The 26,974-nt window shown below is 40.9% G+C and overlaps 2 protein-coding genes across 3 annotated transcripts in view; both read right to left on the bottom strand.

Moving 5' to 3' along the window:
• The window catches only part of PDZK1 (PDZ domain containing 1), a 190,512-nt gene extending 171,476 nt beyond the window's left edge, over nt 1-19,036 (bottom strand). Inside the window, exon 1 of one of the 2 annotated variants that reach the window (XM_033941091.1) lies at nt 18,947-19,036. The gene's annotated coding sequence lies outside the window, so the exon portion shown is untranslated. The remainder of the gene's footprint in view (nt 1-18,946) is intronic. The other variant, XM_033941090.1, reaches the window with a different exon arrangement.
• LRRC36 (leucine rich repeat containing 36) overlaps nt 18,957-26,974 on the bottom strand; it is a 668,251-nt gene continuing 660,233 nt past the window's right edge. Inside the window, exon 14 of the mRNA XM_033941089.1 lies at nt 18,957-19,055. Within this exon, the coding sequence (XP_033796980.1) occupies nt 19,034-19,055 (22 nt within the window). The 3' untranslated portion in view covers nt 18,957-19,033. The remainder of the gene's footprint in view (nt 19,056-26,974) is intronic.

A 26,974-nucleotide genomic window follows, 5' to 3' on the forward strand; every position in this document is an offset into this window, starting at 1 on the left:
ATCTATACAATTTTCAGTCCTCTCTCCATTGCTATAGCTTGCTGACTCTCCTCAGCCATTTTCCTGTAAACCGCCTTGAACTGAAAGGCTTTCGCGCGGTATATAAATAAAGGGTTAGGTTAGGATCATCACTTACTATAAATGTGTATAAGTCGAGTCTCTTTCATTTGAAAGGAAGATCTGGAATGAAAGGACATAGGATGAAGTAATAGGTGATAGGCTCAGGAGTAATCTAAAGAAATATTTTTTTACAGAAAGGGTGGTAGATGCTGGAACAGACTCCTGGTTGAGGTGGTGGAGGCAGAGACTGTGTCTGATTTCAAGAAAGCCTGGGATAGGCACGTGGAATCTCTTAGAGAGAGAAAGAGATAATGGTTATTGCTGATGGGCTGATTGGATAGGCCATTTGGCCTTTATATGCCATTATGTTTCTATGCCCTCTTTCATGCACAAAACTTCTTCACCCCCTAAACTGCACTCTTCCCTCGGGTTTTTGCAGCCCAAATGTATGATCTTGCATTTCTTAGCATTAAATCTTGAGAAATAAGAAAACATTCTAGTTAAGTCAGAACAATGTAGGACTCAGAAACATACTTAATTATCCAGACTGGCACATATAAAGACACAATTTCAGTGATAGGGATGTGCAAGAAAGGTTGCTGTCTTGTGCATTGCTGAAGGAGCAGGGACCCTCTGCAGCATAGATAATCACAGGAAAGGAGAATGGGATATTGAGCTACCTTCTTACAATACCCAGATGCCATGAACAGTGGCGTACCTAGCATATGTGTAAGCAACTCTTCCAATGGGAGACAAATGTGGTCATAAGATATTCTAAATAAAATTATTGCAGAAGCAAAAGAGAAGACAGTATCAAATCTTTATTGCTCTAAAGGAAGGAAAACGCCTCAGAAAGGGCCCTCCCACCTCCACAATGGTGGATCTTAAAGGTGGTTAAGCGATAACCTCATAGGCAAAACCTTCTTAATAAAGTGAGCAATTAAATCATAAACTGTGCTTCACATAAATGCTGAAATAGATAGAGGCAAAACAACCACTTATCTTAGAGCTGATCGGCACACCGACGGAGGTCAGCGTTTCACCGACAGGCTACATCAGGGTGTGACCCGACCGATCAGTCTGCAAAAAATAAAAAGAAAAAACACAGGAACTTAGCAGTTTCACAATGAATTAACTTTTTAATATAACAGAGCTAAAACGTACCTAATCAAGAGCGTATGCAACGCTTCAAAAGTCCAAAAAAATGGCTCCCCTGGGGCGGCTCCAAAGTTACGATTTTTAAATCTACACGGTGGGACACGTCACCACCGGAAGTAAATGAAAAGACAGCTGTGAAGAATCTGACGAACACAGATCTCATCTCCTCAAACAAAAACAAAAACAGGAACACGAACCAACCACAAATGGTCTTGTTGATATGAAATATGTAGTTACAATTATAAATGTAACCACCATATGTTTAAATGTATTTCTCTCTTTCAGTCTTCTGTTGTTCCTGATTTTATGTTTAATTCGTTTATTTGTTGTTTGTATATGTATATTTTACTCTCTCTTTCTTAGTTTCTAACTAGCAAAACCTGATGAATTTAATATAGATCCTATGTAAATAAATTCCTCGCAAATGCTTATCGTTTTCTTACATTGAGTTAGGGAAAAGTTATTACAAATTACTCTAATGTTGTTTTAATAAAACGCACTCCAATCTAATCTCTGGTTCAACCCCATAGGTTCTTCACTGTTGAGTAGATGAATCCAAAATTGCTCTGCTCGCAGTAACTGAGTAGGGCGATTGTTAATTCCTTCTTCTATGTGATCTATAACAAAACAGCGTAGGTCTTCAAAACTGTGATTGACTACACTAATAAAAAAGTATACCCATGGCTTACAAATCCATCTAAGCAAAAATCTAAAGAATTTGAGTCCTCGGACCCTTCAGATGGAGGATCTCTTTCTAATTCAGAAGAAGATTTTTTAGAACAAGGACAATCGGGAGGATCCGGACAGCAAGGGACACGGGGAAAACCAAGAGGACGGAGCACAAAACGCCCGGGAACCAGGGCACAAACCAGGGGAAGAACCGGCAGGAACAAGTAGTGTTCAATCTTTCCACTTATCCTCTAAATCAGACGGAACTCTCTATTTTGTCTCGTGGTTTAACCTTTGACCTGTTCAACCTCTTCAAACTTTTCAATTGAGGATTGACCTAGAGAGGTTCTTCAGGAAACTTCATCTAAAGGAATATTTTACCCAGTTTCCCCTTCAGGATTCCGATGACTCCATTGTCCGTAGAAAATCGACATGGGTTCTTCCCACTCCACCCAGTCCACATTTAACCCTATATAAGGAGTTAGTCACTAGAGATGTTAGAAGACAATGTGATAGGAAAACTTTTAGATACCAACCTTACAACTTATCCAAGGACGAGTTCACCAACTTGAAGATTTTGCAAGCTAACAAGGACATCAGGATCTGCAAAGCGGACAAAGGTGGGGCGGTGGTGGTGCTTAATATGGACCACTACAAAACGATGGTTTTACAACTTTTACAAGTACCAACAGATTATGTAGAACTTCAAGACGACCCTACTTCTCAATTGGCAATTCAAATTAGAGATTTTACCTTGGAAGCCCTGGATAAAGGGATTTTAAATAAAAAAGAATTCGATTTCTTGAACATCGTTGAACCAAGGGTTCCAGTTTTCTATGTTTTGCCGAAAATACATAAGGATTTGAGAAATCCTCCTGGACGTCCCATCGTGTCAAGCCGCGGTTCCATTTTAGAACCTTTGTCCACTTTTGTAGACACTTTTTTACGTCCTCTTGTATCAAAGGGTTTTTCATATCTAAGAGATTCCTCTCATTTTCTTTCCAAACTGAATGAGTTAAAGAATATCAAAGATATCACTTACCTAGTGACTTTCGATGTAAAGTCCTTATATACTATCATTCCTCAGACGGAAGCTGTTGATATTATTAGTGATTTTTTGAATAACATTCCAACATCTCGGATTCCTGTGGACTTTGTGATTAAATTAATGTCCTTTGCCATGGAAAAAAACTATTTCAAATTTCAAGAGAAATTTTTTCAACAAGTCTCTGGGGTAGCCATGGGCGCGACCATGGCTCCCTCTGTAGCTAATCTGTTTATGCAGAATTTTGAAAATCGTTGGATAGTTTGTAATCCATTTTCCAATAAGACGACAATGTGGCTGCGTTTTATAGATGACGTTTTCGTCGTCTGGACAGGGACAAGAGAAGAACTTGATCATTTTCATTCGTGGCTTAATTCTAGACATCCTAGAATAGAATTTAGCATGACATGCCATCCACATGAGATTTCTTTTTTGGATGTCACGATTCTCAAGAACAAGGATACCATCAATACCACAGTATTCAGAAAAGCCACCGACAGAAACACTTTTCTTGATTTTACGAGTAATCATCCTCTGCCGCTTAAACGCAGCCTCCCTACATCTCAGTTTTTCAGATATCGTCGCCTTTGCTCAGAAATATCTGACTATAAATCACAAAGTAAACATCTGTACACGAGGCTAAAAACTAGGGGTTATCCAGAGTATATTCTCAGAAAAGCTTATAAGCGAGCAAAGTATTTAAACAGGGACCTTCTGTTTCTTCCTAGAGATAAAACAACAGATGAAAATATAGCTACATGTATTCTACAATATTCTCCGAGTATGAATGGGATTTCTAAGATCCTGAGGAAACACTGGGAATTTCTGACAGCACATCCCACACACATAGGAACTCATCTTCGCATAGCATTTACTAGACAGAAGAATTTGAAAGAATTACTCAGTCCTGCTACCATTGGTTTTGTTTCATCTCAAATGAAAGGTTCAAGTACTGAACCAACAGGACATTTCAAATGTGGGAAATGTTTGACATGTGCCATTACAGCAGAGTTTTCAGAACATTTTGTACATCCAGGTACAAGGAAAATTTATAAGCTTAAACATCTGACTTCATGCTCTACAACTTTTGTAGTATATATCATTTTCTGCCCCTGTTTAAAGGTTTATGTAGGACAAACCACACGAACTTTTAGAAGGCGCATAACGGAACATAAGAGCTGCCTACATAACAATAAGCTACAAGCTCCCCTGGTGGTACATTGTCTTGAACAGAATCACAGTTTTGAAGACCTACGCTGTTTTGTTATAGATCACATAGAAGAAGGAATTAACAATCGCCCTACTCAGTTACTGCGAGCAGAGCAATTTTGGATTCATCTACTCAACAGTGAAGAACCTATGGGGTTGAACCAGAGATTAGATTGGAGTGCGTTTTATTAAAACAACATTAGAGTAATTTGTAATAACTTTTCCCTAACTCAATGTAAGAAAACGATAAGCATTTGCGAGGAATTTATTTACATAGGATCTATATTAAATTCATCAGGTTTTGCTAGTTAGAAACTAAGAAAGAGAGAGTAAAATATACATATACAAACAACAAATAAACGAATTAAACATAAAATCAGGAACAACAGAAGACTGAAAGAGAGAAATACATTTAAACATATGGTGGTTACATTTATAATTGTAACTACATATTTCATATCAACAAGACCATTTGTGGTTGGTTCGTGTTCCTGTTTTTGTTTTTGTTTGAGGAGATGAGATCTGTGTTCGTCAGATTCTTCACAGCTGTCTTTTCATTTACTTCCGGTGGTGACGTGTCCCACCGTGTAGATTTAAAAATCGTAACTTTGGAGCCGCCCCAGGGGAGCCATTTTTTTGGACTTTTGAAGCGTTGCATACGCTCTTGATTAGGTACGTTTTAGCTCTGTTATATTAAAAAGTTAATTCATTGTGAAACTGCTAAGTTCCTGTGTTTTTTCTTTTTATTTTTTGCAGACTGATCGGTCGGGTCACACCCTGATGTAGCCTGTCGGTGAAACGCTGGCCTCCGTCGGTGTGCCGATCAGCTCTAAGATAAGTGGTTGTTTTGCCTCTATCTATTTCAGCATTTATGTGAAGCACAGTTTATGATTTAATTGCTCACTTTATTAAGAAGGTTTTGCCTATGAGGTTATCGCTTAACCACCTTTAAGATCCACCATTGTGGAGGTGGGAGGGCCCTTTCTGAGGCGTTTTCCTTCCTTTAGAGCAATAAAGATTTGATACTGTCTTCTCTTTTGCTTCTGCAATAATTTTATTTAGAATATCTTATGACCACATTTGTCTCCCATTGGAAGAGTTGCTTACACATACATTGGTTTCCAACACATCTGAGTTGTTAGTACCTAGCATATGTGACACCCAGGGCCCATCATTTTTTGGCACCCTCCCCCCCATCTGTACGAAAAACATGATTTTTAGTAACAAGCAACACGTCACACATGAGTACCTAGGAAAAGGCAGCATCTTACATATTGCAGTGAGCAGTACATCAATACACCCATTATAAAACTAAACAAGCCAGACCAGCACAGATCAATCCTACACCGTCAATCCTAACAGAAAACCATGTCTTTCGAACACACAGAACACAGAATACACCTTCGCCTAGTATGGAATATGTCATCACAAACTAACCCCTCCCCCTTTTATAAAACTGTAGTATGGATTTTAGCCACGGTGGTAACAGCTCTGACGCTCATAGAATTCTGAGCATCAGAGCTGCTACCACCATGGCTGGCGCTAAAAAACGCTCCACAGTTTTGTAAAAGGGGGGATAAAATAGAAATACACAGCTTCAACGCTCTAGCTCAGGGGTGCCCAAACTTTTTGGGCTTGCGAGCTACTTTAAAATGACCAAGTCAAAATGATCTACCAACAATAAAATTAAAAAACACAAAGCACACTATACGCTGAGAAAATGTTAATGATCATTCCTATTCTGGGTTTTTTTTCAAAGAAGTCAAGGCAGATGACTCTATGCATTGTCACCTCAGTAACAACCATACAAAAATAGACAAATATACCCCCCTTCCTTTTTATTAAACCACAATAGCAGTTTTTAGTGCAGGGAACTGCACTAAATACCCAGCGCTGCTCTCGACGCTCATAGGCTCCCTGCGCTAAAAAACACTATTGCGGTTTAGTAAAAGGGGGCCATAGTGCAAAATATAGACAGCATATATAAATTCAGACATTTTGTTCACTAAATTTAAAATAAAATCATTTTTCCTACCTTGTCTGGTGATTTCATGAGTCTCTGGTTGAACTTTCATCTTCTGACTGTGCATCCAATCTTTCTTCCCTTCTTTCAGCCTGTATGCTTCCTCTCCTCCAGACCTCATTCCCTCCCCTAACTTTTTCTTCCTCTCTCCCTGCCCTTTCTTTCTTTTTTCTCTCTTGATGCCCCCTTTCTTTTTTTCTGTTTCCCTTCTGTCTCCCTGCCTGCCCCCTTTCTTTCTTTCTTTCTTTCTTCCTACCCTCCACAAAGCCACTGCTGCCACTATCGGGGGAAACAGGCCCCAAAGCCACTGCCGTGGCTGCCCCAGGCTCTCTCTGCTTCCCACCATCAGGCTGACCAGCATTCCCCCGACGTCAATTCTGCTGTTGGAGAGGAAGTTCCGCCCAGCCAGGCAGCGATTGGCCGGCTTGAACTTCCTATCCGACAGCAGCCTTAAGGGGGGGGTGCACAGCTGGCCAGATTCGGACCTGGCCGGCTGTGTACCCCCCCTAAGGCTACACCCAGGGCAGACCGCCCCCTCCCACTCCCCCCTTGGTACACCACTGGCCATAAACAAAATCCTTGTGGTTCAGGGACATCTGAAGCAAAAGGACAGAATTTTTAACACCTAGCAGGAGCACAACTGCTTTAGGTTTGAGCGTTCCTGTGCTAACCAACTTAAAGAAAAGGTGCGATTCCTAGCTGCCTTGCCAACAAAGCACTTGGGCTAAAAGCTGCTTAGATTCTCATTCTGATCAATAGAGCACTGTGGCCCTAATTCTGTAAGCGGCACCTGCCATGGCAGGTGCCTACAAAACAAGCACCTACTACATGTCAATTACTGACAGAATCACGGTTCCCAAGGACCGTAGGCACCGGAAATGTAGGCCAGAGTTTTACAAGCCTACATTTCCAGCACCTATGGTCCTTGCTGAATCATGGCTAGTTGCCTAGTGATGCCAATGCTTGACGCCGCCCCTAAGTATGCCCATTTCCAGACTTTGAAGTCACTAGGCAATGCTAGGCACAATGGTCCTAGGCACTAGTCCCAGAGGCTGCCTAGTGTCACCTAATTTTTTTTATTCAGTTTTAATTGTTTTTTAATGGTGCGATCAATTATTGCACCATTTAGAACAAATTAAAACCCTGGTGGTTGCAATCTAGGAACCTGTTGGCAACTAACATTTGGCAGCTTTTTGAGAATCTGGGCCTGTGTGCCAGGAGACAGTTGGAAGTATGCATGCATCAAGACCCTTGCCATGTCTGGATTAGAGGGTTTGGGGTTCCCTCTATTTCCTTTCCATTCTGCTCCATTAATAAAAAAGGGAGAACAGGAGAAAGTCTGGCTTTTTGCTGTGAATTTCTAATCAGGCATTATGATGACAATCCTTGTGATCCACAGGACATCTAAAGCTGAGATATAGCACCTTTATTACCCAGCAGGATTTCCCAAGATTTTCCGGTACAACTACAAGATCTTTAAAGCAGTGCTTCTCTCAACCCAGTGCTTGGGACACACCCAGCCAGTTAGGTTTTCAGGATATCCACCATGTCTATACATAAGAGAGATTTGCATACCATGGAGGCAATGCATGCAGACCTTGTGCATTTTCATTGTAGATATTCTGAAAGCTTGACTGACCGGATGTGCCCTGAGAACTGGGTTGAAAAGCCCTGATCTAATAAAATAAATCTGATTGCAGGGCTACTGTATATCTAGTGCCTGCTAATCTGTAAATGAAAACAGCAATGATAATCTTGTCAGAGTACATTTAAGCTGCACCCTGCAGGAAGGAACTTTATAACTGTGTTGACCTCGGTGACAGAAGTTAGAAGTAAATGAATAAAGCATTTCTAAGAAAACATACTAGAGAGGAGTAAGGGAGAGACTAAAATACAGTAGTTTGCTACTGTTATCAATTTGCATTGCTATATGTTATACCTTGCCTCTGTTAGATGTTGAACTGTTTTAAAAGACACTTAGTAAAGGCTCTAGTGCAGATAAAATATATTGGAGTCATCTGAGTTATTTTTATTTATTTATTTTAGCATTTATATACCACTTATAGCCTAAGTGGTTTACATTCAGGTATGAAGGACAACAAAAGTCTGAACTGCTTATTCAACCTCCTGGAGTAATTTCACTCCTGGCCTTAGTCCCTTACACTACTAGGCAGCCACCTAGGCACACATCTTGAACTAGGGCAGGGAGTGGGCAACAAGGGCCAGAATCCAGTCAGGAGATCTATTTACATGAGATCTATTTGCATGCACTGGATTCCGGCCCTCATTGCCCACCCCTGAACTAGGGGGTACATGTACTAAAAAATTATATACATTGGAAAGAACGCATCTACTTTTACAAAATCTGCATATAAGTGTTAGGATGCAGTTTGGGTGGAGTGAATAGAGTTGTGATATTCCTTTTATGGAGCAAGTGTAAATTTCTGTATGGGCATTTGTACTCTATCAGGGCTGACTCTAGGACTCTGTTTTATATCCAGCAGTTGAGGAGGAGAAGCAGTGCACCTTAACCCAGTGCCAGCATGGAGGAAATAGGCTGGGCTCCTGCAGTCCTGGCTGTGTCCCTCTTTTCATGGGTCAGTTGCAGCAGCATGCATTTCCACATGCTGTCTGCCCCTAACCTGGAAACCTCCCCTCTGCCACATCCCACCCCCTTTGTTACAACTTCCTGGGTGGGAAGCGGCAGAGGAGAAGTTTCCAGGTTAGTGGCAAGCAGCGTGTGGAAATCAAACCTGCTGACCCATGAAGAGATGGACACCATCAGGACCACAGGAGTCCACCCTGTTCCCTCCACACTGGCAAGAGGAGAGTTGTAGGTGATGTAGGATGAGGGAGGGAAGGGGAGATGCTGATCGGGGTGGGGAGAGGGGTGATTGATTTTCAGCCTGCCTGGCTGACATTGCTATCTGGATGTCTCACCACCATCTAAAATGAAACCTGGCCAAGACTGAACTCCTTATCTTTCTTCTTAAACCTGCTTCTCCCCTTCCCCTGTTTCCTATTTCATTGGATAACACTCTCATCCTCTCTGTCTCGACATCTCGCAGCCTTGGGGGTCATCTTTGACTCATCTCTTTCCTTCTCCTTGTATATCCAACAGACTGTCAAAACTTGTTGCTTCTTTCTATATAACATTACTAAAATCCAGACTTTCCTTTCTGAGCACACTGCTAAGACCCTCATCCACATTCACATCACCTCTTGCCTAGATTACTGCAACATGCTTCTCGCAGGTCTTCCGTTAAGCCATCTCTCTCCCCTTCATTCTCTTCAGAAGTCTTCTGCACACCTTGTATTCTGCTCACATTACTCCTCTCCTCAAGTCGCTTCACTGGCTCTCTGTCCGCTTCTGCATACAGTTCAAACTCCTTACAGGTGAATTCACTCTGCAGCTCCACAATATCTCTCATCTCTCCCTTTACTCTGTCCCAGGAACTCCATTTGTTGGGCAAGTCTCTCTTGACTGTACCTTTCTCCTCTACTGCCAACTTCTGACTCTGTCCCTTCTGTCTTACTATGCCGTATGCCTAACGTAACCATTTATTTTTTTCATCAAAACAGGACATCTATTAATTGTCAGTCCTGCCCCCAATCCTGCCCTAGCCCCACCCCAATCCCTTCCTAGCCTCGCCCCCAAACCTGCCCCCAATTTCTTCCATTCATTTTTCAAGTACACATATCTTTTTAATTCATAATGGTAACCATAAAAAACACAAAGCACACTATACGCAGAGAAAATGTTAATTATCATGTGTATTTGGGGGTTTTTCGAAGATGTCAAGGCAGATGACTTTAAAATATGCAATGTCACCTTAGTAACTATAGAAAAATAGACAAATATAGTGCAAAATATAAACAGAGAGGAAGATATAAATTCGCAAAACTGACACATTTTGATCACTAAATTGAAAATAAAATCATTTTTCCTACCTTTGCTGTCTGGTGATTTCACGAGTCTCTGGTTGTGTTTCCTTCTGACTGTGCATCCTTTCTTTCATTTCTTTTTGCACTCAGGCCCAACAATTGTCCCTTTCTATTTCCTCCCTCCTTCTTTCCTAAGTCTTTATTCCCCCCAGTGCCTCCTTCCTATGTCCTTAGTGCCCATTCCTATGTCCTTAGTGCCCTCAATGCTTCTTTCCTATGTCCTTAGTGCCCTCAGTGCCTCCTTCCTATGTCCTCAGTGCCCCCAGTGCCTCCTTCCTATGTCTTTAGTGCCCCTTCCTATGTCCTTATTGCCCCTAATTGACCCCCAGTGTCAGTTCTCCTTTGTACCTATGTTCCAGGTCTCCCTCCTCTGTTATGATCTTGCCTCTCTCTGCTCTTCCTCAGGGTCTCTCCCCCTCTGTCGGCACCTCCCATAGTCCTGCATCTGCCTCCTGTCTTTCCCCTTTGGTCCAGGCCTTTCACTCTCTAGTATTTCTTCTGCTTACAACTCTTCCCTTTCTCTGCCTCTTTCTCTCCTTCCTTCCATCCTCCCTCCCTCCTTCCTATGTCCCCCTCACTGCCTTCCAGCCTTTGCCCACCCCTTCCCCCGAAGCCAGCCAGACAGCCAGCCTCTCTCCCTCCCTGCCGCGCCAAAGCCACCCTTCCTGCCTGCTTCCAGCACCGAACCCTCCCCCCGGCCCGGCCCCTGCTGATGCTTCCTGCCCGCCGGAGCCTGGTCTATGCCACTTCAACCCCCCCCTTCCATCGCTGCTGCCTGCTGCAACTAAAGAAAAGGAAGGTCCAGGCACCGGCCCACAAACCATCTTCCTGATGTCAATTCTGACGTTGGAGAGGAAGTTCCGGGCCAGCCAGGCAGCGATTGGCTGGCCCAGAACTTCCTCTCCGACGTCAGAATTGATTTTGTGAAGAAGGTTTGCGGGCCGGCGCCTGGACCTTCCTTTTCTTTAGTTGCAGCGGGCAGCAGCGGTGGTGGATGGGGGGGGCAGGCTTCGGTGCTGGAGGAAGGGAGGCAGGCAGGTTTTGGCGCGGCAGGGAGGGAAGTAGGCTGGATGTGTGTGGCCAGGCTTCAGTGGGCAGGAAGCAGCAGCGGGAGCCGGTCATGGGGGGAGGGGGGCAGGCTTCGGCGCTGAAGGGAGGAAGGCAGACAGGCTGGCTGGATGGCTTTGGTGCAGCAAGGAAGGAGGGGAAGCAATCGCCTGTCTTATTGTCCCCACGCACAGCTTCAGGACTCTGTCTCTGAAAACAGGACATTTTGGCATCCCGAAGCTGTGCGTGGGGACAGCGGGACAGGGGATCTAAAAACGGGACACACCTTATGTATGCCTGGAACAACCTGCCTGACTTGGTACATCAGGCTCTGTCTCTGGCTGTATTCAAATCCGGGCTGAAAACCCACTTGTCAAAGCTGTGTTTAAGTCCTAACTAGTAGTGTGCGGTGAGGGCTTTCAGGGGATTTAGTGAATCCCCAGCTCTATAGCCCTGCTACTTTTTTTTTTTGTTTACTTTTTGCTTGTTGCAGTTTGATTTGCTGAGTAGGCAGCCTTTCAAACAAAACAATTATCTGCTGTCTAAAAACTACGGGTTTGAAATTCAACGTGATTTAACTGGACAAAAACAGTTTTTGACTGTTTAAATCAGTGTTCTTCAAACTTTTTACACCTATGGACCGGCAGAAATAAAATAATTATTTTGTGAACCAGCACCGGTCTGCGGACTGGCGATTGAAGAATACTGGGCTAAGTCATGGGCCAGACCCCGCCCATCTCTGCCTAATCTCCCCCCATAATAGTACTAATTGTAACACTATTTTTTCCATTCATTTTTCATATAATGATTAACCACAAAATTAAACTACACAAAGCACATTGTATGCTTCTCAACATTATTATTCCTATCAGAACACAGATAACCCCTATGCAAAAACGGAACCAAAAACTAATATATTAATATATACAAACAAACCCTAAGATGCAAGACTCTACATGCAGTACAACCCCAGAGAAAAAGAAACAAATGCATTTTTTCCTGAACAGTGCAAAATACAGACAGCAGATGTAAATTCTCAAAATTGACACAATTCAATCACTAAATTAAAAAATAAAATCATTCCCCCTACCTTTGTTGTCTCCCTCCCTCCATGCTGTGCCTTACCTTCTGGCCTGCTCCCGCCTGGACATTTTATGCCGCCCCCGGTGTTATCTTCGGTGTTATGCTCGCAGGTTTGTGCATTGGGGCAGTGAGGAAGAAGGAGCTGGCCAGAAAATAACGCCACTTCGATTGCACCGCGGACCAGCGGTTGTAAAACACTGTCTTGGACCCAATGCACATGCCGGCCCTGTGGACCGGCAGGAAATTTCTGAGGACAGGCGGTGGAAGAACACTAGTTTAAATCACTTGTTCGGAGTTAACCGCTCATTTTCAGTGGCACTTACTACTTAACTGATTGGTGTCACCACTTAAAATCAGTCCTATCTTTATATGATTTGCCATAGCGGATAAGTGATGAATATTGCGCTTAACTGGCTATGGTTTCATTGACTCAAAATCAGGAAATTTAGTGCCAGAGCCCGGACATGGCCTGGCATTGAATTTCTGGGCATAATACTGGCAGTAGTCAGCAATATGCTGAGTGTTGCTGGCTAAATGTTGACCCCTACATTTTTTGTTCATTTTTTTATTTTAGTAAGTAGTGTTTACAGATAGCATGTAGTAAAACATCAGCAACAACAGAACAAAATTCTGGAAGGATTTGTTTTTATTTGGTTTCAAAATGAATGTACACTACTAGAAAGTAGAGGCTGAGACCAGTTCTCATATCACACATGAAAAGATGTGAACTCTGAAGAATATTAAAAGAAAAATATGAGCTCTGGGAGTGTGGAAGATAGCTGTGGGAAAGTTTGTTGAAAATTAGGAACACTGTGCAATCAGGCCTTAATCAGGGACTTCCTTAGGCTCCTTCCTATGGAAGTACCTGATTGGCTTAGATACCTCAGGCCAAGGAAGAAGCCCGAGACATTTGAGCCAATCAGGGCCTTAGGCCCCTCCCCACATGATGCACCTGGGAAGGGCCTAGGGCCAAGTGCCATTGCGAAGAGGAGCAGGAGGTCTTTTCAGTACCTCCTGCTCCCAACTTTAAAGTATGGGGCACGGGGGCCTGGAGAAGGAGGGGAGCCTCTGGTGGCAGGAGGGAGTGGGCATCCCTCCTGCCTTTTTCTTCAGAGGGGAGGCGGCCCCCCGGGGAGATGTTTTTCCAGGCTTTTCGGGGGGAGCGGGCATTTTCGTGGCATTAGGGAGTGAGTATCCCTCCTGCCTTTTTCTTCATGGGGAGGGGGGGTGGAGGAGAGGGGGGAGGTCTTTCTTGGCAGGTGGGAGTGGGCATCCCTCCTGCTGTTTGTTTTAGGGTGGGTCACCATGTTTGTCAGGGGCACATGATTGTTGGTTGTCATTGGGGTAAGGCGTTGGCAGCAGTGGGGGATTTTTATCTTTTTTTTAATGCGGCAGATATTTTGTGTGTGTAATACAAGCAAAATATCTGTACCATTGAAAAAAAAAGGAAAAAACCCACAGGCAGACCTGTTGGTAACACAGTTACTGAAAGGTCTACAGCAATTGGGTTTTAGGATTGGTAAAATCCAATGCTAAATAGCCAAGCAATATAAGTGAATCAATTGCTTGGCTATTTTGCATGGGGTTGTACTAATTTGCATGGCTGGATTGGAAAATGGGCGATCAAGGGGAAAAACACACGGTGGGCTGTTTAGTGAATCGTGACAGTTAGCAGTGATTGTCAGGTTTAGTGACGATCGTTGACTTTAGTGAATTCCCCCTAAAGTATTTTCAATATACTCCAAAATAACTAGAACAGGCCATCCAGATGACCTCTTGTCCAGACCTTCTCCCAACAGAAGTCCACCTGTTTCGCTTCTTTGATACGCTACCTCAAGGGAAATTTAGCAATTTTTCATTCACTTCATGCCGCCAAACAGTAAGTCAAGTTTTCAAACATGATCTTTCAAAGCCTAGTGTGCTGATGTCATCAGAAACGCATATTTGTATTGGTTTCATACATTGGATCATCGCCTTTAGCGGCAATATGCTATACTGATCTTAACTGCAAAATAGCCCCTCCTCGGTGCATCCCAGGATGCACTGGGAAGGGGAAGGACCGACATTCTGTGGAGGCGGGCCTGCCGGCAGGAGGGAGTAAGTATTCCTCAAGCCAGCCTGCATAAAAAAGGTACGGGGGAAGGGGGTCTGGGTGGGCTTGGGGGTGTTGGGGTGGGGGTATGTTTTCAGGAGGGATTCTGGCAGGAAGTAGTGGGCATCCCTCCTGTTGGTCGACTTTGCAGGGAGGGACAGGTTTCCTGCCACGGCTGCTGTGCTTATCGCAGCAGGGAGATTCCCTTGTCATGATCAGCTCAGCTGCAATGCGATTCCCTAACTGGTGCCTGTGACATAGATGCTGGTTAGAGATTCAGGGTGGTTAGGCACCTGTCTGTCAAGACAGACATGATTCTATATAGGACGCCAGTGTGTATTCTCAGTGAACGGCATTCTGTCATCGATAGCATCTGTTTGTATTGAATGTATTCAACCAGACATTGCATTTGGTAAACAATATAAAATGTCAATAAAAAAGGCTTGCAATAAACTAGTGCTGCAAATGATCTACTACAGGGAGCAGTTTTAACAACCCTGCCTATAAATGCACATCTCAAATATATTGTATCAACATTTGTTAAAAAAAAAAAAAATTAATCTCATATAAGCATACATGTTCTTCTCTATATTGAGCAAAAGCACCTTTCAAAAAGAAAAACTTATGCATAGAACAGACCCTCAAGCAAATAACAAGATGCATCTTCATGTTGGATTTACAAAAATGTTAGAAAAATGGTTGCCATTCTAACACTGTATTCAGTCCATGTGGATGTATTGTATTTAAGCGGTAAATCAACTGTTGCTCTCTTTGCCATAATTTCCTTCTCACATTACCTTGTCTTAAAGATTCAGGAATCTTGTCAATGACCCAACATCTGAGATTTACGAACAGATGTTCTTCTCACTAATGGTGCAGACATTTTTTTTTAGTATTCAGACAGCTTTTATGTTAAGTGAATCTAACAGTTAAAGCTCAGGATGTCTGTCCCATGTAATATAAATTGCAGGGACATTTCACGATATATATCACATTCCTAGACTGACAGGAATGTCATATCTCAATTTATATTTCTTGCCTGAATTAATCAACAAAACTTGTAATAGTGGCCATAATGTTACAATTAGAACATGTGCCACATGATTGATGTCTAGGCAAACGAACAGAACACCTCGCCTTCGAGAAAGGACAGTCAAGCCAAAAAGGTAAGGGTGGTGTCTTTTCAACCAATAACACAATCTTTATTAACCAAGTATAGTCCCAACAGTGATTCCTGTTTTGGCGTATGGGAATGCCTTCCTCAGCAGACACTGGAGATGTAAGATGCTGAAGTCCACTGAGTACGTAACCAGTAGGGTAGCAGCATACACAGCTTCACTGAAAGTGAAATTGATTTCAATGATATGAAATGACACAAAAAAAGTGTCAAGAAAAGTGTGGAATATCTTGTTTCATGGTTCCACATCATTCTCTTCTTGGTTGGGTTGAGAACTTTTCAGTAGCCCCTCGTAATCCTTGCCAATAAATACAAAATCTAGAAAATGATCATGGCTATGAGTAGTGTGAACCAACTGTTTCCACCCCAGAGATTCTATCGAGTAGAGAAAATTATCTATGATTGGATTGTTGCCACATTGGGCATCATGCAGGTTAAAATCACTTATGCACTGATAATGAATTAATAATCACAAGTTTTTCAGGTAAAAGTGAGGACAGTTATATGTACATCAAATCTACAGTATGTCATTGTCCTTAATAACATAAAAAACTAATGAGTTGTTCCATACAGACCAAGCATTAACATACATTTTAAAGTTGAGAAAACTAACTGTTGTTTAAAATCCTTCACAGAGATAACTGACAAATGTTTAGGACAAATTGCATTTTTTTCAACTTGGGACTAAATAATCATAATGCCCTCTATCTAGCATCACTGGAATGGAAAAAACTTCCATATTAACAAGTGTGCTGTTTGAGACCTTACAACCCTAAAAGACTGGAGTAAAGAATCCCTACTCTGGAGATTTTAAATTGATCTTATCTGTTATTTGCTTGCAGGCAGTTGTGGCAAAGCCTACCTTAATCCTTGCTGTAAGGACAGTATAGAAATGTGACAGGACTAAGTGGTTATGATAGCCACACAATAATACACCCCCATCTATATGACGAGACATTAATTATTCAGTTTTACTATGAAAGCAATTTCACATTCTGGAAGAAACATTCACTAAAAAATTAATTGAAAATGAATTCTTAACCTTTATACTTTAAACCTGCTTCTGGGGGAAAGACAGAACTCTACACATACAGTATATACAGTATGTATGCTTATGTACACATACAGTATGTACAGTATGTATGTGGGTGCAAGTATGCATAAGGCCTGAGTACAGCTTTTCAGGTGAAAGATATGACAAGATACTTTTCCCCTCCTCTGCATTGCATATAGCAGAGTTATAAAATCATAACTGTAGGCCATCAGAAAAGAAAGACGAGAAGGGTGGCTGCCTGGGAAGATAAACTGTGGGTGACAATGCCACTACCATTATTTCTACACAAAAAACAATCCCAATACAAAACACAATAATTAAAATTAAAATGGAAGATACTAAGGGGTTCATTTTCAAAAAAGGAAGACGTAAAAAAGGCATAAAGTGGCACTTGGACATCTTACTGGACAAGACATCCAATTAGTCATTTTCAAAACTGATTGTTTAGACATCTTGCTAGGTTTTTTCTCTGCAGTGTGTCCAAAGTTCAAGGGGGAATTTTGGAGGTGTGTTATGGGTGGGTTTAGACAGTGCTTAGTAATTGGACATCTTGCAGCCATAATCAAACATTTACCAAGACATCCAGGATACCATTTAGAGACGTTTGGAGCGAGACCTGTTTTAAAAACGAATAAGGGCCAAAAAGGTACCCAAACTAACCAGATGACCACTTGAAGGATGAAGACATGACACCTCCCACACACACTCCCTAGTGGTCACTGACCCCCTACCACCCTCCAAAGATCTGAATGAAACAGGTGTCTGGAATAGCCCGGTGGGCAGAGTAGTGAATATAGAGAGGGGGACCCAGACCCATATCCCACTCTAACCACTACATTTATGGTGGAAAGTGTGAGCCTACTATACTGCCATATAGGTGACACCTGTAGCCATAAGGGCTATTGGGGTGGTAGATAGGTGGGTATAGTAGGTTTGGAGGAAGTTTTGGAGTGCTTACCATATATTATAAGGGGATTATGGTGATATGTATACCTGGCACCCTTTTTGTGAAGTTCATAGCAGTGCCCTCTAAGGTGTCACTGCTCTGTTGTAATGTCTGTGTGGTTAGTCCATTAAAAATGCTGGCCCCTTCTATATGCAAATGGATTGTTCTGAATGCGTTTAATCTGGATATCCTATTTTTCAAAAATGGTACAAAAAAATAAATATAGATGTCTTCCTAAGCCAAGAAGTCTAACAGGTCATTTTCAGAAAAAAAAAGATATATGTCTTGCATTTTTTAAAATGGACTTTTTCTCTACTGGATTTTTGAGTGTCTTTCTTAAAACATCCCAACTCAGACTTAGATGTCCTATTGAAAATGCCCATCTGCATATTTGTTATGAAGAAGGGTGTATATTCATTATATCTGGTCACTCACATCTTAAGATCTGAGATATAATATGAAATGAATCAACCAATATAAAAATGGCTCCTTGAGATGCTAATGACTATACAGATGAATGACTTTGACTTTTCCAGCCAAATTTCCTTCATAAATATGCACATTCATATATATGTGTTCTGGTTTTCTTATTCACTACAATGGAAAATAATATTTAATAGAAAAGAGACTCATGTTTATGGTGAACATTTGCTTTTCACAATTTATATCCGTTAATATAGGAGGGGACACATGATGGTAATGGAGCTATTATGAGAAGCCTTTTTTAAAATTGGTCATTTCATATTGTATAGCTCTCAGGTATTCAGATATACTGAATATACCCTCCTTCACAACAAAAATTTAGAGTCTCACATTTTAGTTTTAATTATTTTTTGTATTGGGATTGGTTTAGTAGGGATTTAGTTTTACCTTCCCACTTGGGTTTGTAAGCTACCACCATCACTACAGCAGTGGCAGAAAAAAACTCCTGTGTGGTAGACTACATCATTAAGAAAGAACTTGCTAGCTTTAGCAGAAGAGGATTTCTCCCCCTGCCTCTACCAGATTGTTGCATATTCTAGGGTCCAAAGTTGACTAGAAGTTTATTATGTTCAGCCTTCTGATTTTCTAGCACAGCAGCTTTCACTACATTGGGTTATTCAAAAAAGGTAAAATCCCTGTATCTGTTGCCAATTCTGCAATAGTGAAAAAAGAGTAATTCCTGATCTTCAGAATGCTGATAAGCTCAGAATCACTGCATCAGCCCTTTCTGCAATGTGTAGCCACACCATCCTGTTCTCTATACAAGCTTGTCTGAACCTGTATGCAGGTTTCCTGCAAATCCTTCTAGCTGCTCAGCTAGTAAGAAGGGGAGTTTTCAGTCTCTTTCAGGTAAAATGCTGAATGATGCCTTCCAAAATTAACTGAAGGGGGCACCAAGTTCATGTCCTTGAACTCTTCTCAGGACTGGCAGATTGTGAAAAGTTTGAATTCTTACCTTGACTCAAGCTGGAACACTTTTCCTCTTGCTGCGTTACAGGAGAGGCTCTGAGTTTGGCTCACTTTCTCCAGCAGTCTTGTCGAGTCAGTCTCTGGACACAACTGGACTTTGATTGAACAAAGGTCAGTTTAAAAGATCATCTATTTAACTGCAACTTCATCAGTAATTTGCCTCTCCTGCATGCCAACCCTTTACTTCTGTAAATTGTACTTTTGCCCTTTATGGGCCACGTTGGGTTCTCATAGATCACTTTATACTGAGATCTCTGAGCATCCCATGGTTTGAAAAGGGGAGACGTTGTCATTCCTTTATGCTTTTCCCATGGCAAGAGGGTCCTACATACAAAACTCAGACTCTCTATCCATAAATAAGCACAGTAAGATGTGATATCGAATCGGATCTTTTCCAGATAAGCCAGGGATTACAGAAAACAGATGGTGTGTGTGTGTGTGTGTGTGAGGGGGGGGGTTAATTCAGTAATTGGGCACCTATAATTTGGCTTCCAAAGGGTACCTGGGAGGAGCCTATTCTATAAAGAAATGTAAGTGCCTACTTTTCTTTATAGCTTACCAAGGTAAATGCGTACATATGCACTTAGGTGCATATAAGTACAAGCATAAGGGTCGATGATATATACATACCGTATAGTATAAAACCTCAAAAGGCTTCAACACTCAGAAAATAATTAATTTAAGGTCTATCTCTATAAATAATCAGTTGAATAAATACCTTAAATAATCTATTCAAAGACCTCAGCGGTGCTACTGTGTGTATAGCAATCTCCACTCACAGGTCAACAACACCAACCTCTTCATCGGTCTAATATTCTCATTTTAAATATTTCATACTATTTCATTCTTCTTTTAAAGTGCTTAATAGTGCATTTAAAGTTTTAATAAATACTCATCTTTATAAACACGGCTAGGGGTATATATTCCAACATAGGACTGTTTCGCCACAGGCTGTTTCAAGGAAATCCCCCTTTAGATTGCCGGTTTCATGTTACCAATATTGTTATATTCTATCGTTATATTGCTATACACACAGTAGCACCGCTGAGGTCTATGAATAGATTATTTACTGTATACTATGTCATAAGTTATGTGTGTAATTGGGCATCCTGCCCATGCTCTGTCAAGTCATCATTCTTATGTATGCCCACCTGTAAACTAATATTCTATAATGACATCTTAATGCAGAGATGTCATTACAGAATTAATGTGTAGTACATGGTATTGGTACCACTAACCAGAGGTTCCAAGTTCTAGAATTATCTTCATATTCTGTACATGTACCACTATACAAAGCTGGTTGGAGGATCAGGTAGTCTAGCTTGACCAGTTGAGCTCGCTGATATAATGTGGTATAAATATTTGCATGGAAACCTTGAACTTATGCTCCACAATGTATATCAAAATAGAGGGGAGTAAATTAATCCAAGGTAGGAAAACTCACCATATAAATGCAACAGTGTATGAAAGAGCAACTATATAACTGTGCCAATACTCATAATAATAATAATGTGATGAAGGGTTCTTCTTCAGTGTAACATGTCCCTTACATGAAGAGAGATACACAGCTGTTAACAGATTTAAAGATTTCAAGAGACACTGGCAATATGTTTTCCTTTATTTATTTATTTATTTATTCATTGTATGGTACAGAGGAGAGTATGATGTGTTTACAATTGGGCATTCATCTAAGAGTCCACTGTTGGTCTCTAATAGAATTAATCAAGTTTCATTTAAAATTTGATAAAAAAATTTCTAAGCAATTTACAGTATTAATAAAATATGTTTGAGAGGATGATTCTCCTCTTTGGAAGGACGCTGACACCTAATCAGGCACCCCTGCGGCTACCTCCAGCAGAAACTGGCATCAGGAGGGGAGGTCCTTCCTTCCGAGATTTAAACAGTTGATAGCCGCGAACGCGGCCTGTGGACGCATGCCTGAGACCGCGTGTCCAAAGGGGCATGACCTAAGGGGCAGGACATGCCCCTTCGGTGCCACAAGGTGTGAGGAGCAGGAAGGAGATAATTATGGGGAAGAGGAAGCTAAGATTACGTCAATAACTGTTGTTTCAGGCCCTATGGATCGCCATCTTCAACCCGGATCTTCATTGCCTCCAGTAGGTAAGACTGATTTATATTCTCATTCAGCCTCTCTCTCCTCGGGTGAACCTCCACCTCTACCTCAACCAGCTTTAAATTCCCCGGTGCAAGATGATTCCTTCCCAAAAGAAGGAATGGAATCAACTTCTCTTCAGATAGATGAATTGGACTCAAAGACATTAACTGCAGGGAAACGACTTACACCACTATCTCCAGTATCAATGCCTCTAGTGTCTACAGTTAGTTACATAGTAACATAGTAACATAGTAGATGACGGCAGATAAAGATCCGAATGGTCCATCCAGTCTGCCCAACCTGATTCAATTTAAATTTTTAAATTTTTTCTTCTTAGCTATTTCTGGGCAAGAATCCAAAGCTTTACCCGATACTGTGCTTGGGTTCCAACTGCCGAAATCTCTGTTAAGACTTACTCTAGCCCATCTACACCCTCCCAGCCATTGAAGCCCTCCCCAGCCCATCCTCCAACAAATGGCCATATACAAACACAGACTGTGCAAGTCTGCCCAGCACTGGCCTTAGTTCAATATTTAATATTGTTTTCTGATTCTAAATCCTCTGTGTTCATCCCACGCTTCTTTGAACTCAGTCACAGTTTTACTCTCCACCACCTCTCTCGGGAGCACATTTAAGGCATCCACTACCCTCTCCGTAAAGTAGAATTTCCTAACATTGCCCCTGAATCTACCACCCCTCAACCTCAAATTATGTCCTCTGGTTTTACCATTTTCCTTTCTCTGGAAAAGATTTTGTTCTACGTTAATACCCTTCAAGTATTTGAACGTCTGAATCATATCTCCCCTGTCTCTCCTTTTCTCTAGGGTATACATATTCAGGGCTTCCAGTCTCTCCTCATATGTCTTCTGGTGCAAGCCTCTTATCATTTTCGTCGCCCTTCTCTGGACCGTCTCAAGTCTTCTTACGTCCTTCGCCAGATACGGTCTCCAAAACTGAACACAATACTCCAAGTGGGGCCTTACCAATGACCTGTACAGGGGCATCAACACCTTCTTCCTTCTACTGACTACGCCTCTCTTTATACAGCCCAGCATCCTTCTGGCAGCAGCCACTGCCTTGTCACACTGTTTTTTCACCTTTAGATCTTCGGACACTATCACCCCAAGGTCCCTCTCCCCGTCCGTGCATATCAGCTTCTCTCCTCCCAGCATATACGGTTCCTTCCTATTATTAATCCCCAAATGCATTACTCTGCATTGAATTTTAGTTGCCAGGCATTAGACCATTCCTTTAATTTTTGCAGATCCCTTTTCATATTTTCCACTCCCTCTTTGGTGTCTACTCTTACAAATCTTGGTATCATCTGCAAAAAGGCACACTTTTCCTTCTAACCCTTCAGCAATGTCACTCACAAACATATTGAACAGGATTGGCCCCAGCACCGAACCCTGAGGGACTCCATTACTCACCTTTCCTTCCTTCGAGTGACTTCCATTAACCACCACCCTCTGGCGTCTGTCCAACAGCCAGTTTCTGACTCAGTTCACCACTTTGGGTCCTAACTTCAACCCTTCAAGTTTGTTCAACAGCCTCCTATTGTTCTGTTACTAGTGATAAAGTTCAGGATGTCTGGACAGTGGTGACTAGAATAGAGAACTTCCTACAGGGAACAGTTGTTAAGCTTTGCCAATTTTCAACCAAGATTACTAATAAAGTAACTGATCATGAAGCTCAATTAGCTTTAGTAGAAAAGAGAGTGGATAAACTAGATGCATCCGTTTTGGTAATGCAATCATGTTTGACTTCTGGTGTGAAAGATAATACTGTTTTGAATTTACAAATGGAAAAAATGGAAAATGCCAGGAGATCCAAAAATCTTAGATTTTTAAATTTTCCTATATTTCATTTTCTTTCACCTTTAGAATTGTTAAAAATGTATACGAAAGATATTCTTCATTATACGCAGGTTGAAGGATTTATGCCTGATAACCTTTATTATATTCCAACTGGTACTAAGGTTATTGCTGAAGAAGGAGGTTTTGATCAAGTGGTATCCCCTGACAGTCTAAATTTATCCCAGTTATTAGAATCATCTAAAGATTATATAGCTAAGAGAGCGACATTATTGGTGACATTCAGAACTGAATTGGAAAAGCAAACTATATTGGAACTTTATTTTGTAAATAAAACAGCATTATTTTGTGGCCAGCAATTGAATATATTTCCTAATGTCTCCAAACAGACCCAATATAGGAGAAAACAATTTTTACAGCTTAAGGCCCATGTCTTAGCGGTAGGAACTTTATTCTTTTTGAAGTTTCCCTGTAAATGTTTAGTGACCTATGAGAATACTAAATTTGTCTTTGTTGATCCAAATCAATTGGAAAATTTTCTTCAAAATAAATTCCCTGTAAATTCTAATGAGAAAAATGGTGAGGATGAGGGTTTGTGATGTAGCACAATATAATTAAGCCTGATTAGATGTGGATGAATTGTATTTTCCTAATTTTATTATGTGTTTCTTTTTGGAGGGAAAATCAGTCCCAATAATGTGGACTGGAAGTTCTAAAATGATGGGTAACTACTTTATGTTTGAATTTCTTTTTTGAATTACCTGCATTTGTTATATGATGTAATAAATGAATAAATCTATTAAAAAAAATAAAATATGTTTGAGACATATAAACTAAAAAGTTTAGGGGAAAGAGATGAAGTCCAACTCCAGACTCAAGAAAATTCAAAAAGTGAATCTATAAACTTAAGATTTTAAGATTTTAAAGAGTTAAACGGACAAGCCCTCAGTCACACAGCAACCTCTGGAATCTCCAGGGGAAAGCTGTCGCGGGTTTACACCCAGAAAGGTGTTAACTGCGAAACATCCCCGGGCTTGCTCCGAATAATATTTCAAGTGCCTATAAAGTGCAATGTGTGAAAAACTCAAATAGAAAAAACACACACTATCAAAGTAAAGATAGAGTTCATCTCTTTCCCCTAAGCTGGGGGCCAAGCAGGAAAGTAAGTGTCCAAATCTAACCAAGCTCAAAAAAACACAGTCTGAAAGAACTTAGCTTCTCCGTGTGTGGTGGAGGTACTGATCAGCAAGCAGCAAACAAAGTCTTCGTCCAACGGATTCCGTTTCAGGGGTGAACACCCCCTTCTTTAATCGGTAAACGGCTCCTCCCCAAGTTACATAAACACACACTTTAACCTTTACTGCAGCAACAGGACATCACGGAGAACTCAATTGTTCGCCTTCCCTTCGCCTAAACACTGTCCTCTCAAAAGATTCCTTGATAGAACTTTTGCCTTCCAAGCAGCCAAGTCGAACCCATGGCTAGCACAGATGATACTCGAGGCCCCCACTTACCTATCATTCAGAAAACTACTAAAAACGTACCTTTTCAGCAAACACGACCCTTAATAATCCATTCACCTCACATGACACTTACCCCACCCCTGCCCCCTTCCTCCTTCACCAGTCCCTCCCTCCCCCACTCTCTACCTCCCCTACCTAGCTCGATCAAACCTGCAATTTCTGTAATACTGTTGTAAACCTGCCCTCTTTGCAGACAGTTAAGAATCGCTGTAATTTCACGGCTGACTGCGGCAAATCGCTGTAATTTATCGTAATTCAGCCTGCAATTTGCTGTTAAAAATACTTCTAATTATGCTGTAAATCTGCTTCTAATTTTGTAAACCTACTTCTAATTTTGTTGTAAATCTGCTATTCAATGCAGATCATTTGCTAATTGATGTAAACCGCCTAGAACTCACTGGGTATGGCGGTATATAAGAATAAAGAATAATAATAATAATTCTTCAGGAACCGCACTGCTCAATGACCCTCAGTTTCATAGGTAAAGCAGGGAAGAAATGGCACTGATCTAGAGAGGACGCCCTCATTTTAAATCGCAGAAACAGAAACAGGTGGAATAAAATGGTCAGGTGACCAAACATCTGACCCGGAACTCTTGCAAAGAATCTTACAACAAATCCTTTGAGAAACATCCGCAGAAACGCTAGTATGCAAACACATTGGAATCACCAGGGACATTTCACGGCATCGTAAAAAATAAAAATAAATAAAAAAATATAAATAAAGAATGAAAAATAATAAAAAAATAATAAAGATGTATGAAAAAATGTATAAATTAAGAATACACAATGAAGATAAAATGGAAGGTAAATTATAGCTGCAAGGTACCTCACATTCAGTAAGTATGTTGCCACTCAATGTAGTCATTCAGACCCTTGGGGGTTAAAGTTTGTAGCTCAAATATCCAGTATTGTTCTCTGTGTTGGAGCCGAGTCAATCTGTCTCCCTGATAATCCTCAAAAACTTGTTCCATAACGAACCACCTAAGATCTTGAAAGGAGTGGTTAGCTTGTATGCAATGGGGAAAATCTTAAGTTTATAGATTCACTTTTTGAATTTTCTTGAGTCTGGAGTTGGACTTCATCTCTTTCCCCTAAACTTTTTAGACTCCTTGGGGTGAGGGAGGTTCTTTATTTTTACCTTGTTTTTGTACCTCCTCGATTTAGGGTTCTACTTTTGTTCTATGAGACATATAAACGACAGACTTTATAAGGGGGGATAGAAGGCAGAATTACAATTTAGATAGGAAAGCCCAAAATAGGGGAAACACCAGGAGGGGAGTCAGAAGTTAACTAGAGTATAACTATATGTGTATAGGCCTGGACTATGATTATGATGAAGAAAGCTGGTCTGTCAAAGTATTCTTTTTATCCTATTTCGACACAATCTTTATTGAATAAAACTGTTACCTTTAGAAAGAAAATCTGTCCAGAATTTTTCTGGCCCCAAGTTTTAGCTTCCCTTCCTTGTTCCTCTAGGAAATAATCTGGCCTAAATGGAATTGTCTTACAGAATCTATCTACCATTCTTTAGTACCAGTCATTACTAAAACTATCGATGATGCTCTGAATGCACCCTGGTTTTTACCTTCCCATAGAGCTTTGAAACAAAACTGTAGAAAGTTAGAAAGAAATGGAAAAAATCTCACTCAGTTTTGGATAAATCAAACTGGAAATGTGCAATTACACTTTATAATCTTGAACTTAGGAAAACGAGAAAATCTTATTATGGCTGTAAAATAGCTAAGTCCAATAATCAGAGCGGTACTCTTTTTAACCTTTGGCGTTCCTTAACCAATACTGATTCTAAAATTGATCTTTTCTCATCTCCTTCTGCTGAAACTTTAGCTTGTTTCTTTCAAGATAAAATCTCTCTTATTAGACTATCCTTTCCTACAAGCGAAATTGAGTATCTTCCTAAACATTTCAAATATTCTACAAAGGAAATACCAGTTGATCCCTACTGGCATTCATTCACTCCAGTATCCGAACTTCAAGTTTCTAGACTGTGTGAAAGGATGAGAAAGTGTAAATGTTCATTGGACCCTTTTCCATCTTACTTATTTCTTAACATTTCTCCCCAAGCTATAACGTGGTTAACTGTCCTTCTGCATTTTTCTTTGGAAAATGGTTATTTTTCACATTCTTTGGGACAAATAATACTTACTCCTCTTCTAAGAAAAAGTAGATTTAGATCCTACAATTCCTTTCCATTATCGTTCAATTGCTAACATACCTCTGTTGACAAAAAAGTTAGAATCAATTATATCTGGTCAACTTACTGACTATTTAGAGAAATTTTCTTTACTTCAGTCATTTCAACATGGTTTTCATTCTAACTTTAGCACTGAAACTTTATTGATTTCTCTTCTTTCAAAAATTCAACAAATTTGTCTCCAAAATAAATGTTCGATTCTACTTCAGTTTGATCTATCTGCAGCGTTTGATGTAGTCCATCATGATATTCTTCTTCAGTTACTTTCAGATATAGATCTCCATCAGGTAGTTTTGGACTGGTTTTCTAAATTTCTTCTGTATCGCACCTACTCAGTGAACTTTGAA

The sequence above is a fragment of the Geotrypetes seraphini genome, chromosome 4, assembly GCF_902459505.1.
Source record: "Geotrypetes seraphini chromosome 4, aGeoSer1.1, whole genome shotgun sequence".
Classification (NCBI taxonomy): domain Eukaryota; kingdom Metazoa; phylum Chordata; class Amphibia; order Gymnophiona; family Dermophiidae; genus Geotrypetes; species Geotrypetes seraphini.